This window comes from Microcaecilia unicolor, chromosome 3 (genome assembly GCF_901765095.1).
Source record: "Microcaecilia unicolor chromosome 3, aMicUni1.1, whole genome shotgun sequence".
Taxonomy (NCBI): domain Eukaryota; kingdom Metazoa; phylum Chordata; class Amphibia; order Gymnophiona; family Siphonopidae; genus Microcaecilia; species Microcaecilia unicolor.
This window is the reverse complement of record NC_044033.1, coordinates 148,555,045-148,570,931: the sequence shown is the minus strand read 5'-3', so window position 1 is coordinate 148,570,931 and position 15,887 is coordinate 148,555,045. Positions and strand designations below refer to the sequence as shown.

The 15,887-nt window shown below is 44.1% G+C and overlaps 1 protein-coding gene across 1 annotated transcript in view; it reads left to right on the top strand.

Moving 5' to 3' along the window:
* The window catches only part of CNST (consortin, connexin sorting protein), a 194,398-nt gene that overhangs the window by 1,989 nt on the left and 176,522 nt on the right, over positions 1-15,887 (top strand). The window contains exon 2 of the mRNA XM_030196456.1: positions 12,894-13,353. Within this exon, the coding sequence (XP_030052316.1) occupies positions 12,945-13,353 (409 nt within the window). The 5' untranslated portion in view covers positions 12,894-12,944. The remainder of the gene's footprint in view (positions 1-12,893; positions 13,354-15,887) is intronic.

Sequence of the window (15,887 nt, the reverse complement as noted above, 5' to 3'; positions counted from 1 at the left end):
AAGCTATGCCAGCATTTTCACTGTTTAGGGGCATAGTTATGAACATGGGCTACCATTAAGGCGGGTTATTTTATCACTTGTGCTATTTTACTACAAGCCCTTTTGTGCAATGAGACCTAGTTACTAATAACTTGAGTTAACTGTAAAATAATATTTATTTATTTGGATTTTGCTCACACCTTTCTCAGTAGTAGCTCAAGGCAAGTTACATTCAGGTACGATGTGTATTTCCCTGTCCCTGGAGAGCTTACAATCTAAGGGCCCTGTTTACTAAGTGCTGTAGGTGCGCAAAGTTTTTAGTGTGCGTTAAAAATGAGCACACTAGACACTATAGGTGTCTCTTAGCATTAGCGCACACACGCTAATTTTTAGCGTGCGCTAAAAAGTTATCGCGCCTACACTGTGGCTTAGTAAACAGGGCCCTAAGTTTGTACCTGAGGCAATGGAGGGTTAAGTGACTTGCCCAAGATCGCAATATGTCTTACTGGTAGCCCTTGATAACTTCCCTCCTTAGACCCTTTCTCATAGATACACTGAAAATCTGTATAAAATTATGTGGATAAATTACACTGTAGACATGGCATACGCTTTCTGAATACGCTGCCAGAACCCTTATCCACACCCTTGTCACCTCTCGCTTGGACTATTGCAATTTACTTCTCACTGGTCTGTCGCTCAGCCATCTCTCTCCTCTCCAATCTGTCCAAAATTCTGCGGCATGACTTATTTTCCACCGGAATCGTTATACCCACACTAGCCCACTCCTCAAGTCACTTCACTGGCTCCCTGTCCGCTTCTGCATTCAGTTTAAACTTCTCGTATGACCTTTAAATGCATCCACTCTGCAGCCCCCCATTACCTCTCCACTCTCATCTCTCCCTACATTCCTCCCCGTGAACTCCGCTCACTGGACAAATCTCTCTTGTCGTCCCCCTTCTCCAGGCTTCGCTCCTTTTCTCTCGTGGCACCTTATGCCTGGAATAGACTTCCTGGACCTATACGTCTAGCTCCATCTCTACCTGTTTTCAGATCTATGCTGAAAACCCACCTTTCCACTGCTGCTTTTTAGCTTCCATTACTTCCCTCACCCATAACTGTCTTGTCTGTCTGTATTATTTAGATTGTAAGCTCTTTTGAGCAGGGACTGTCTCTTTGTATCAGGTGTTCAGCGCTGCGTGCGTCTAGTAGTGCTATACAAATGCTAATAATAATAATAATTGGGGTCCGAGATATTTGACAGTGTTATAAGTGAATCTGTGCTATATGAGGTCTACAGTGTAATAAATAATACAAAGAAGATTCAACCTTTTGACCATATTATAAGTGATCCAGTGTTACAGTATACCGAGCCATGATATTTGGGGTCTACAATGTATCTGTAAAACCATTTATATGGTTGCCGTCTCTCTCTAAATATTGCCCTCTGTGGGCCATTTGCTAACAGCACATGTGGCCCTGCAGCAGATAAAACATGAGAAGAATGTTAGCACGTGTTAATTGTTAGTCAGTGACCTCTGTGTGTTTAAGGATATTTCCATTCTGTGTAAGCTTTCCTGTATTACATGCTTGTCTTCTAGTGTTTGAAGATGTAAACTTACGTTACTATGTTACTTTTTTAATCTGAGTTCAACAGTGTATTTGTTGAGTGCAGTGAGAAAACTTTGGACTAGGGGCCAGATGCACTAAACTTAATGAGCCAGCAACGTGGGTTTTAAACTGGTTCTAGCCAGTTTAACGTGCAAGTAGTAAACCGGGACATGCACAAACGGGCATTGTCCTATCACGGTATCAGCTAACAAAAACGGAATGCAGATGAGCAAATTAGTATTATAATGTGTGTAATTCGTATTACAATGAGATGCACTACCGTTTTCCGATGCCCTCACCGTGGAAAACCTAACGGGAGGTCTGCACCTCTCGTTGGGGCTGCTGTGAGGGAATCGGAAAAAAAATAGAGAAACCCTGCAAGAAAGAAAGCTGAACGCAGCTCGCGTGGCTGATGTCTCCAGTGCTGGAGGAGGCTCGGTAAAAGGAGGCTGTGTTAAAGTTTTGTTGATGCTGTGACCCTAAAGCCCTGGGAGTGTGCGGCGGTCAGTCACACTGCTGCTACGCTGGACTACGGAAGCTGCGTGTCAAGACTGCTGCTGAGTGGAGGAGTGGCCTAGTGGTTAGGGTGGTGGACTTTGGTCCTGGGGAACAGGGGAACTGAGTTTGATTCCCACTTCAGGCACAGGCAGCTCCTTGTGACTCTGGGCAAGTCACTTAACCCTCCATTGCCCCATGTAAGCCGCATTGAGCCTGCCATGAGTGGGAAAGCACGGGGTACAAATGTAACAAAAAAAAAGCTAAATAGCCCATGAGGGATCGGTTCGTGCTGCCATGGAAATGGGAGATTAGAGGAGCTGAGCTGGGCACAGTGGTGCCCGAGGGCTTTGCGAGTACACAGGATCTGAAGCCAAGGAAAAGGAACAGAGGGTGCCCGTCCTGCTCCAAGCCAGTTGCCCCCCCCCAACGGCCTCTCAGCCAATCACAGTGCGTTTAGTTGACACCAGTGACAGCTAAACGCGCTGTGATTGGCTGAGAGAGACCTGGAGGAGGGGCATTGGACGTGCTGCTAACACCCTAGGGCAGACAGAAAGGAGCAAGGCGGCTGGAGCAGAAGCCGCCGATAGCTGCCAGCAGCATCGGGAGCCTCCTCGTAGCTGCTGCTGCAGGCTCAGGCGATCGAGAGAAATGCAGTCAGAGAGCAGCGAGATGTAACATTTTCCCTCACCGTCCTGTCTTCACCCATAATTGAAGGGTAGGTTATTGGTAACAGTGAGAGATAGCACATCACAAATTAAATCCGGAAAATCACATTGTGGAAAGTATATGAATTTATTTGCATTCTGCAGAGGGAAATAAGTATTTAATCCCTCTGGCAAACAAGACCTAATACTTGGTGGCAAAACCCTTGTTGGCAAGCACAGCGGTCAGACGTCTTCTGTAGTTGATGATGAGGTTTGCACACATGTCAGGAGGAATTTTGGTCCACTCCTCTTTGCAGATCATCTCTAAATCATTAAGAGTTCTGGGCTGTCGCTTGGCAACTCGCAGCTTCAGCTCCCTCCATAAGTTTTCAATGGGATTAAGGTCTGGTGACTGGCTAGGCCACTCCATGACCCTAATGTGCTTCTTCCTGAGCCACTCCTTTGTTGCCTTGGCTGTATGTTTTGGGTCATTGTCGTGCTGGAAGACCCAGCCACGACCCATTTTTAAGGCCCTGGCGGAGGGAAGGAGGTTGTCACTCAGAATTGTACGGTACATGGCCCCATCCATTCTCCCATTGATGCGGTGAAGTAGTCCTGTGCCCTTAGCAGAGAAACACCCCCAAAACATAACATTTCCACCTCCATGCTTGACAGTGGGGACGGTGTTCTTTGGGTCATAGGCAGCATTTCTCTTCCTCCAAACACGGCGAGTTGAGTTCATGCCAAAGAGCTCAATTTTTGTCTCATCTGACCACAGCACCTTCTCCCAATCACTCTCGGCATCATCCAGGTATTCACTGGCAAACTTCAGACGGGCCGTCACATGTGCCTTCCGGAGCAGGGGGACCTTGCGGGCACTGCAGGATTGCAATCCGTTATGTCGTAATGTGTTACCAATGGTTTTCGTGGTGACAGTGGTCCCAGCTGCCTTGAGATCATTGACAAGTTCCCCCCTTGTAGTTGTAGGCTGATTTCTAACCTTCCTCATGATCAAGGATACCCCACGAGGTGAGATTTTGCGTGGAGCCCCAGATCTTTGTCGATTGACAGTCATTTTGTACTTCTTCCATTTTCTTACTATGGCACCAACAGTTGTCTCCTTCTCGCCCAGCGTCTTACTGATGGTTTTGTAGCCCATTCCAGCCTTGTGCAGGTGTATGATCTTGTCCCTGACATCCTTAGACAGCTCCTTGCTCTTGGCCATTTTGTAGAGGTTAGAGTCTGACTGATTCACTGAGTCTGTGGACAGGTGTCTTTCATACAGGTGACCATTGCCGACAGCTGTCTGTCATGCAGGTAACGAGTTGATTTGGAGCATCTACCTGGTCTGTAGGGGCCAGATCTCTTACTGGTTGGTGGGGGATCAAATACTTATTTCCCTCTGCAGAATGCAAATAAATTCATATACTTTCCACAATGTGATTTTCCGGATTTAATTTGTGATGTGCTATCTCTCACTGTTACCAATAACCTACCCTTCAATTATGGGCTGCTCATGTCTTTGTCAGTGGGCAAACTTACAAAATCAGCAAGGGATCAAATACTTATTTCCCCCACTGTATGTGCACAAAGATTTTGCGGTAAGTTCTGCTCTTGGTCCTTCACCTTGACAAAAATAGAAGTGTTAACACACATTGGTGCTTATTCTTCACCTAAATATGAGTCTCATAAATATTACTACTGCTAGTACATGGAAGTTTTGCAAGGCTAATAGTTAGGCATGGTGGATGTGTGCTTTTACTTTTGGTTTAGCTCAAACACACGCACGTTTGTTACTTCCCATCTGCCTTTAAAACTTCCACAAGCTGCCTCCTGCTTGTGAAAGAAGACAAAACCAGAAGTTCAATCTGAAAGATTTATAAGAAATCCTCTCCTCAAAAACTTCGACACTGCCCCATCCTGGTGAAAGCCTTTCGGCATTAGTGGCCGCCATTTCCTTCTTGTAGCACTTCCGTCTGGGCGTTGTGAAGGAATACTTACTGACCTCATTAACATCCATTTGAATCCATTTCAATACAATTTGTGGCCATCTTTACCACACATGTTAACACCCACGCTCAAGTCCTCGGAGCATGAAGGCTGCAGCACCAGACTGGAGTATAGAAATACACCACCAGGTGCCTGTGGTAATTGCTTGGTTGCATTCTCCAGTGGTGCCTTAGCAGGGTGTGCTGTTCTTGATTGTCAAGATTGCTGAAGTCCTGTGTCAACAGGAAATTTGGGTGTTGCCTTTTTCTTTTGCCGGAGGTGTAATTAATGTTTGTTCAGTGCATTTTCCTGGCAGATTTTCCTGGCCTACAGCTCAGGTATTTTGTTCAGGAACATTGTCTCGTAGGTTCTGCCTTTCTCAGCCCTGGAGTGGACAGTGGTGACCAACAGAAATTGGTTCTGAGGCAGTTCACTGATGTTGGCGCTTTCTTGAAATTCAAGAGGTTGCTTTAATGGTGGAAACCGTGTTTGGTTTTTTTTTAGACCAAGATTTATTCCTGTTTATCAGGGCTTTAGGCACATTTTATTTTCCTGCCTCTCACTGTTAGAATTATCCCAGGGGAGGCTCCCATATGCTTCTTAATTGGCAGTATTAATGAGAGCCAGTTGCCCTCAGTTAAGAGATATTTCCTCTGGTTGGACCTCCTCTTCTTTCACTCCATTAAAAAAAAAAAAAAATCAATGTGTCAGATTTCCATTGCTGCAGCAGCTCTTACTCTACAGATTCTTGAGGCTCTAACCGTTTTATAGGGGAGGCTGCCTAACTGGGAAGTTCAATTTATGGTAGATGACTACCTTCCAATTCTCCCATTATATCTGGTCATATTGCAGTGGATGAAAGTTCTACTGTCCTAGGCTTTTGCTTGTTAACTTCTGCTGCTAAATGATCCCAGTAGCTTCTCAGGTTTGTTTAAAAATAATAATAATAATAAAAGTCAAATTTTTCTGGCTTTACTACTAAAACACAATTGGAAGTGGTCTCCTTGCTGTGGCAATAGTTGGAATTTTCAGCCCTTCCTATTCAGGTGTGGAACTACAATATCTAATGTTTTAGGGACACCAGAACATACCTTTTAATTGCTGTTTCTAATTGCTGCCTTTACTTGCATGTGTTTGATCCTGCAAAACCCTTCCCTCTTCAGAGCACTATGTAGCCTTGAAAGCTGTTTAGATTTTCCAGTGATAGGGTGGCAAGGTTTTGTTTCTGGACAGAAGGGCATTCTTATGAGTTTCCTGGAGCAACCCTGAGATGATATAATCAGATTCAAAGGATGCCCGTCTTCAGCCTAAAGTCCACAAGTTCATGCCAGGTTGGACATGTAGCTTCTCTAGTACAGTATTTGGATGTTTCTTCTATTTCTTTCTTCAGCACTTACTCTAAGGACAGAGCCGTGTCGGTATATGACACACGCTTTTCTGGTTTGATGTATTGTGAACATATGAGTTCCTTTTTGAAGAGTAACTGGTTCATTTCATCCTTGAATTTCACAAATCTAGACTAGTTGTTTTTCATTGTGAACATCACAAGTTGAGGCTTACCTTGACATCTTGCCTTAAGCTGAGGCACTTGTTTCTTTCAAATTTTCCTTTTTCAACCACACTATGGGCCCTGTTTACTGAGGTGCGCTAGCATTTTTAACACGCACTAAAAATTAGTGCACGCTAATGCTAGAGACACCCATATGTTCTTATGGGTGTCTCTAGTGATAGCCCGTGCTTTTTTAGTGCACTCTAAAAATGCTAGCGCACCTATAGTGCGGCTTAGTAAACAGGGCCCTAAATCCTGTTGGAACTCCAGGAAGTGCTTATACAGAGATCTACTGTTTCATATTTTGTGTGTTCTCTGTGATAAGTTCTGTTCTTCAGCCAATACTTTATGTTTGTGATTGGGCAAATCCTCAAGAGTGGATTCTCCAGTTCTCAGACAGTTTCCTTCTATTCCTCTGGCTACAGCCCTTGCAATACTGGCGTTCTTCAAGCTACAGACCTTGATTGATACAGGCAATGAATTTCTATTGGCTTATCTGCCTTATTTTTTTCAGGAGTTTTCTGAATACCTCCTTAGCCCATGACCTCAATGAGTTAGAAATGAACATACACTAGCTCGCAGTCCTCTCCAAGTACACTCCTTTGAGTGGCTAGATGTTTCAGGCTAGCACTCAACTGTGCACTGAAGAACAGCTTCTTATGGAGGAAACTATCTTCCTGGAGTCTTGCCAGCATGTACCTTCACCAAGTTGGGAAGGTTGCCTTCCAACACAGACATTATATGCATGTCAATTCCACTTTGGTGCCCAGAACATCCTTTGATGTAATCTGCATGGATTTTCCGGCCTCCTCAGTTTGAGTTTTTATGCTTGCTCTCCCTTTCTTATTGATGTGCTCATTGTTTCCAGACCTGCAGAGTTCGTGTCTCCTTGAAGTTTTCATCTACATGACTTGTTTACTGGGGTTATCTAGTTTATTATATCATCAGAGCCTGCAGCTATGTAGTATAATGGGCTTCCCTGCTAGTCATATGGCTGCTGGTTTACGACCTTCCTCTGCTGTTCAGATTCCCAGATAAGTAATAGTGTTTCTTTTACAAATCCACAAGTCTAGCACTGCTGTGTAAACAGCAGATTTTATAGTTTCTTCAGATCTTTCATCTTTTCAGAACTAAGGGGTATGTTTACTAAGGTGTGTTAGCATTTCTAACGCACCTGTAAAGTTAACGCGCGTTAAATGTTAACGTGCCAATACGTTTCTACGGGCGCGTTAGCATTTAATGTGCATAAACCATTTACACGTGTTAAAAATGCTAACACGCTTATAGCGCACCTTAGTAAACATAGGTGTTTCCTTTTTAGCATGTTCTCTTGAGAAGTAACTGTCCCTACCTCTGGCTTTCTCATAGTCGCATATGGTGCAGCGTTGCATTGATGCTACTGTAGGGAGTTTTAAGTGTTCACTCTCCATCGTTCCTTTTTTCCTTCCTTCCTCTTTTATCTAAGAGGCAGTATAGCTGTTCCTAGAAGGTGGCTGCTTTCTTACCTGGAGGTCTCTGGTTCAAGGATGGTTTGCCCACGATAACTATTACCACTGTATAGACAAAGTATATTACCTCAAAGGGGACCTCAAACTATGTAAAAAATGATCAAGCTACATAAAAAATAGTTTGAACCTTTGTATCACATTCATTTGTTCTGATCAAACTTAGCTTTGAACAAAAAAAGACATCAAATCTCCTGATAGGGACAAATACACAAGGTATTGCAACAATCACTGTCTTACATGGGAGTAGGTTATTATCATTGGTCAGCTTTTAAAACACCAAAAAGAAGGAAAAAAGAATCAGCATTAAAAACTCACTAGTGGAGAAAATGTACCGATTAAAAAAAAAATCCCTCTTGCAACTACAATAGAACAAAGTGAATGAGCATACAACTAAATATCAAGCTAGAACCTAGCAAAAACACTACTGCTAATAATGTGAAATGTACCAAATCAGAGGAACTTGTATGAAAAAGCAAAAGAACATGGCCAGACCCCCCCCCCCCCAAAAAAAAAAAACACTTTAGCTGAAACTGCTGATCCTGTAACGCTCCATGCATCCCCCAATGTAGCTCAAGCCAAACTTCACCATCCGACATAAAGCAGTGCAGTTCTCCTTGATCATTGTTAGCATTTGTTCAACAAGAGCGCCTTGTTTTGCTACTCTCCATTCTGGATTTACACTCTACCATCTTTTTAAACTACCTCAAGTCCCATCTACACCCTGTCCAGCATTTGGAATTCATAGGAGCCCTGCTCTCAACACACAGAGGGTTCGAGCCTACCTCCCGGAGATGAGAGCGGACAATCTTGTCTCGCTGGCATCCAAGGTTCGTGCCAGTCACAGCTTGGCAGATGTTGAGATTGCTGGGCCACACGGCTTCCACAGTGTATTGACAAACACAGAAGAACACAGAACCCTCGCGCAGGTCAGAACAAGCAGGCAAACACAGCGAAGGTGACAACAAAGATGATGAAAAAACATCCAACGGACTCAATGAGTTCACATCAGAAGTTTAATTCACAAACAGTACCTAACGCGACACAAATCATGTTTCGGCCGCAGAGGCCTGCTTCAGGAGTCCCATTTATGTTTAGGATGATTAGACATAATCTTGAACTGAGATCAGCTTAATGGACTCTTGCTTCTCAGTAGTATCAAGCCACGGGGAGTCTAGAAGATGTCATTCAAGTGTCACAGAGCTTGTATGATCTCTTCAATGGTGGACAATTCGATCCAATTCAACTCTAGGACTTCTATTCCAAATTCCTCAGCCACAAAAAGTGCTGATAATGGATGCATCTCTCCTGGGCTGGGGAGCTCATGTAGATGGGCTTCACACTCAAGGAGCTTGGTCCTCCCATGAAACGAATCTTCAGATCAATCTCCTGGAGCTCTGTGCAATCTGGAATGCTCTAAAGGTGTCATGTCCCCTACCTCAACATACGCGGTGCCCTCGGGCTGCGCGGGGTCCCTTCGACATGCACACTTGACTGGCACTGCCTGAGCCATGTGTGTGTAGTCCTCTGGGTTTGTTCAGAGAGCGGTGGTTGCACGCTCCTTAATTGCTTTGCTTCCATGCACCTGTTTCTGCTCTCTCTCTGCCTGGCTTCCAGGCTCCTTGATTGCTTTGCTTCCACCCACCTGGGTCTGCTCTTCCTCTGCCTGGCTTCCGTTGCTTCTTCTATTGGTCTTCCAGTTCCTCCTTCCCTTGCTCTTGTCCTATGGCTGTGCCCCTTCTCCCTGCTGATGTCAGATGCCAGCACTCCCTGGACTCCATGCTTCAGTTTCTACTTTGTTAGGTGTTTCTAACTCTGTAGTCTGCTTCTTATCTACTGGTCCCTCGTTGCTGACTTTGCCTGTACCTGGATTACCCTTCTGCCTGCCTGCTGACTTTCGCCTGTACCTGGATTACTTTCTTGCCTGCCTACTGACTTTCGCCTGTACCTGGATTACTCTCTTGCCTGCCGTCTGCCTACTGACTGCCGCTTGTACCTGGATTACTCTCTTGACCTGCTACCTGCCTGGCCGATACATTCATCACCCTGCTTCCAGCTCTGTCCCGTAAGTCCTGCAGGCCGCCCGCACCTAGGGGCTCAACCTCTGGGGAACGGCGGTCAGCGCAGGTGAAACCCGGGATTGTCCAGCCGCCAAGCAGAACCTGGTCCGAGTACCAGGCTCATCAGCGCTCTACTTGGTTCAAGAACTCACAAGTCTGACAAAAGGCTTTCAGAGATCAGCTATCCCATCAAATTGTTCTCATTCAAACAGACATTCGGGTTGCAGTGTATTACACCAAAAAGCAAGGGGGCACCAGATCACGCCCTCTGTATCAGGAGGCCATCTGGATGTGGCATTGGGCTTGCCAACAGGGCATGTTCCTTTGAGCCACTTATCAGGCGGGTGCAAACAACACCCTGGCTGACAGGCTGAGCAGGATAATGCAGTCGCACGAGTGGTCTCTCACTATGGGCATGGCCCACAAAATCTTCCAAGCATGGGGCACCCCCTCTGTGGATCCTTTTGCCACTCAGATCAACCACAAGGTCCCTCAGTTCTGTTTCAGGCTTCAGGTCCACAGCAGACTAGCGTCAGATGCCTTCCTCCTTGATTGGGGGACAGGTCTTCTGTATGCGTATCCTTCTATACCTCTAGTGGGAAAAACTTTGTTGAAACTCAAGCAAGATCGCGGAACCATGATTCTAATTGATTTGCCCTCTTCTTTTGGAATTATCCTCAGAAGAAACATGGAGATTGGAGTGTTTTATGACCCTCATCACACAGAACGAGGAATCGCCTCTACAACCCAGACTCCAGTTTCTGGCTCTCACAGCTTGGATGTTGAGAGCCTAGAATTCACTTCCTTGGGTCTTTCGGAGGGTGTCTCCCAAGTCTTGCTGGCTTCCAGGAAAGATTCCACTGAAAGGTGTTATTCTTTTTAAATGGAGGAGGTTTGCTGTCTGGTGTGAGAGCAAGGCCTTAGATCCCTTACTTGCCCTACACAGACCCTGCTTGAATAGCTTCTACAGTTATCAGAGTCTGGTTTCAAGACCAACTCCGTAAAGGTTCACCTTAGTGCAATTAGTGCTTATCATCAACGTGTAGAAGGTAAGCCCATCTCTGAACAGCCTTTAGTTGTTTGCTTCATGAGAGGTTTTCTTTTGTCAGTGCCCCCTGCCAGACCTTCACCTTCATTGGGATCTCAATGTCATTCTCACCCAGCTGATGAAAGCTCCTTTTGAGCCACTGAATTCCTGTCATCTGAAGTACTTGACCTGGAAGATTGTTTTGTTGGTAGCTGTTACTTCAGCACGTAGGGTCAGTGAGCTTCAGGTCTTAGTACTGGATGCACCTTGTACTAAGTTTCAACAGAATAGTCCTCCACACATACCCTAAGTTCCTGCCGAAGGTGGTGTTGGAATTCCAGCTGAACCAGTCGATTGTCTTGCCAGCATTCTTTCTCCGACCTCATGCTCATCCTGGCGAAATCAGTTTGCACACCTTGGGTTGCAAGAGAGCATTGGCCTATTACATGGAGCGGACAAGGCCCCACAAACAGTCCGCCCAGCTTTTTGTTTCTTTTGATCTCAACAGAATGGGGGTCGCCATCGGGAAACACACCATTTCAAATTGGCTGGCAGATTGCATTTCCTTCACATGCCCAGGCTGGGCTGGCCTTGGAGGATCATGTCACAGCTCATAATGTCAGAGCCATGGCTGCGTCAGTAGCCCACTTGAGGTTAGCCTTCACTGAAGAAATTTGCAAGGCTGTGACGTGGTCTTCAGTCCACACATTCACATCACACTGCTGCCTTAAGCAGAATACCCAACGCAACACTCGGTTCGGGCAGTCAGTGTTGCAGAATCTGTTTGGAGTCTAGAATCCAACTCCACATTTCTAGGCCCGTTTTATTCTGTTCCAGGCTGCACCCTCATTCCGATTGTGTATAGTTTCAGGTTAATCTGTGTTATGTCCTTGCTTTTGCGAGGCCCAATTGACCAATGTCTGTTGTTTGGGTGAGCCTGGATGCTGGGGATTCCCCACTTGTGAGAAAATTGAAGCCTGCTTGTCCTCAGAGAATGCAAAGATATTTACCTGTAGCAGGTACTCTTCGAGGACAGCAGGCCTCATATTCTCACAATCTCTCCCCTTGGAGTTGTCTCCTTGGTTATTTTTACTTTATTTTTTGCTTTAGTATTGAACTGAGGAGATTGCGTGACGGGCAGAAAGGCACTCACGCATGCGCAGTGGACCATGGCTTGCACTCCACAAAGCTCTTTCTCTTTTTTTTTTTTTTACTGTGGCAAAAGCCAGACTGGGTGACACGGATCAGCATCACCCACTTGTGAGAATATGAAACCTGCTGTCCTCGGAGAATGCCTGCTACAGGTAAGTAAAATACACAAGTACAATGCAGCTCCACCCCTGTCCTGACCGAACTACACCGCCAGGAGCACCTTACGGCATGTGTTTACGTACACAGAGTTGATGAATTATGTCACTTGCTTTCTGGAGTAATTTTCATATAGTAGAGCAGCAACAGCTGATTCGAATACAGGCAGTGTGATTTGTACAGCAGAGGACTTTGTAAACTGTGGATTCAAATTTCCCTTTTTACCAACATTGGCTTCACAGGTTGCTGACCCCTGAGGCAGGCTCACACGTGAAACACAGCCATGTCGGCTTATTAAATGTGTTGTTACAATAAAGGTCCTTGAATATTGAATATCCTCCTTGAATTTGTCTCACTCATCCGTTACATGTTTAAGTACACACCATTTGTCAGCATGTGTACTTATACAACAATTTAATACAATGCCTTTACTGTGTCTAAAAAAGCCTTTACATGTGGAAAAACCTTTATACAATAACCCTGGAATGGGTGGGGGGGGGGGGGGGGGGGGGGGGAATCGGGCCTTAAATAATTTTGTTCAGGCAACAGTCTGTGCATTCTTTAGTTCAGTACACCCCTGTTCTCTCTTTTTTTTTTTCCTCTTCAATCTGTGTTCTTATATAGGAAAGAAAAAGAGGTTTGCATGTGAATGTTTATATACTGCCAGTGTGAATATCACTTTATTTTAACATTTGTAATATCTTTTCCATCTGTACTTTTTTTTAGGCTTGAGGAGAGTTTTCACAACAGTTGGACTGTTCAACAAGGGCAGCTCTAATGGATGACAGAGACGTGCAACCAAATGAAATTCAGGTGGAGGCAGAGGAGAGGCCAGATGCAGTTGGCAACATAGAAAGCACATCATCCCCTGTAGCCTCCACTTCAGATGAAAATGAAAACCACTTAGATGGCAAGAAGAGTGAGCCTTCAACTGACAGTGGCTGTGTGACAGGAACTCCAGTGACACTATCAGAGGACAGCATTAATAACAATGAGCGTTGCAATAGCCAAGGTGGCCCACCAGGATCCAGGAGTATCTCTGAAGAACCAGAGGACAGCAAAAAACTTGAAAGTGTTTCCTCTAGTAATCAGGGAGACTGCAAGCCAGTACAAACAAAAGACAAACGCAGTCCTGGAAAGAAGAGTGGTTCTAAAAGCAAAAAAGGCACTAAAGTAAAATCCACAGGTATTGTACGTTTTTTATTTCTCAAAAAAAAAAGAAAAATCTTTTAAAATTTGGTTTGAAGAGATATATCTGTGTTTTTGTTGTCGAGGGATCACACTACACAAGCTAAAGCATGGTGCAGGTTTCCTCATGCATCTATGCTAATTCTGCTAAAATAGAGGATACCACACCCATCTGTGATTGATTTTGTCCGTTGGTTGACAGTTTAATTTATTTATATTTGCCTTAGGAAAAGGCTTTATATAGGTACAGTGATCCCCATTTTTGAACAGGTACTTGAGGCATAGGGAGAGATATGGTGACATGCAAATGTTTGTGGTCAAAGTTGAATTTGAACTCGGTTCTTTGTCTTTTAACCTATTTCTTTAACTAGGCCATACCATTTAAAAAATAGATGTGATTTCAGCCAGGATATCTTTGTAATGACTGTCAAAAACTTAACTAGTTAAAACAAATTGGATAGGAGAAAGCAGTTTTACTGACCAGACTTAACTGGGTGTCTTTAACCACATAGTGCTGAATTTCTGTGCTATTCAGTTAAAAGATAAGCATGCCCCTGGCACACCTTCGATTCTTTCTCTTTTTAACTGGTTGTCTTTAACACGTTCCTCAAATCATTTGGGCAGAAGATAGATGGTCAGCAGCTCAAGACATTTCAAAGTGAATAGTTAACTGGAAAATCTTTTGAATATCAAAACCATATTTTTTAAAGATATGTATCTATAGATACTTCTTTCTCTCTCACTTAATATCAGTATCTGAATATAAAAGGTAAATTTTGGGTATTCTGGTTTCATTCCCACATTCAGAGAAACAGATGAGGCAGTAGTTAGAAAAGCAAACCTACATGTAGTTCAAGTGAGTATTTCCCTGTCCCTGGATCAGTTGCAGTCTAAGGCCTGGCTATTCCAAAGCACTCGGGGTCCTTTTCCTAAGTTGCATTAGGCGGTAACATGCACCTAACACAACAAAAAATGGAGCACCGTGGAACACGCTCAGGTGTTCTGTGGTAACTTGGAAATCTGCACGTGCTAACCATGTGCTAAATCATTTTTCTAAGTTTTACTTTGAGGGGGTATGTCTGGGCGGAGAGTGAGAGCTCCTGTGCTAAGCAGTTACCACATCTACATTACTGCTTGCTAACTGGTTAGCGCACGAATACCCCAGGAGTTCTTATTGCCTACAAAATGAGTGGCAGTAAGTGCTCATGCGATAATTGTAAAAAAAGCCAACTGCTCTTTTGCTAGACACCTTCAGCCCTATAGATGCCTTCAATTTAACGGATGTCAGACACCTCACAAGAGTTTTTCTTTAAGTTACATTATAATTGAGTTAAACGTAGAGTTACAATGAATTTAGTCTTATTTTAAAGAATTCAAAAAGACCTTTCAAAGAAACCCTTGACACCTATGGAGTTTTTTCTGACTGATGATGTCTTTTGGAGACTTGGTTCCTTCATGTGTTTTGCACAGTGCTGAGGTTTTTTCTCTATAGTATATGAGGGGTTGCAGCTTATTTTTCAGATTTGGTTTTTACAGATTATTTTTGCAATAACATTAATGCATGGCCATTAATGCAAAAAATAGAAAAACAGCCATTTTTACATCCACAGTAAAAATGGCCTTATCTTGTGGGAAAGACTCACATAAGGGTATGCTAAGGCCATTTTTTTAGTGCAGCTTAGCAAAAGGACCCCCCTTTGCTAAGCATTCACTATACTGATACAAGCTTTATCCACCAATTTTTAGTGCTACCATCCAGATAATGTCCCAGCATTAACTGGCTAGTTCTGAGGCAAAGCCTAACTCTGCGGATACTCAGCGATATTCAGCAAAAAGGTAGCTGAATATCTCCACTCTCCATAGTCAACGCTGCTCGCTATCTGGATAATGGCACTGAAGATATGGAATAGATTAGGTGATGTGGATGGTGTTAAAAAAACAAGCAACAAAAACACTGACTGTGACGTTTAAATATTGACCCATAAGTTAGTATCTGAGGCAGTGGAGGGTTTAGTGACTTGCCTACGGTCATAAGGAGTGTTTGGACCTTGGCTTTTCTGGTTCTGCATTCTTATCTGTATGTATTCTGCATTACTCCTACTGTCATCATCCTAAGCCTCACTTGGGCTGCACTTGAAGATGGTTGTTTTGAGACCTTTAATTATTTTTAATTGGAACAAGTATGCACTAGAGATTACTTAAGCCTGAGATCACCAAGTTTATTACACATGGGACGTTTGCAAAACCACGGGAACAGCAGAAAATGTCAAAGTTTTACTGTGGGTGCAAACAGAGGTTATTTCCTCACCCCGCAGGAGCGGTAATAACCCCTGCATTCGCGGTAAAACAGACACCTACCTTTGTACCGTCCGTTCTGCTTGTTTTCAAGTTGTTGCTAGTCAGCTGCTCATTCCGCCTACTATACAGGACATCACCACTAAGAGGACCCCTGATTGGCCTCTATTGAGTCTTCCTCTGTTTCATTCTCAATTCCCATTAGCGCAGGAGTAGGAGACACAGTAGAGCGGCTCA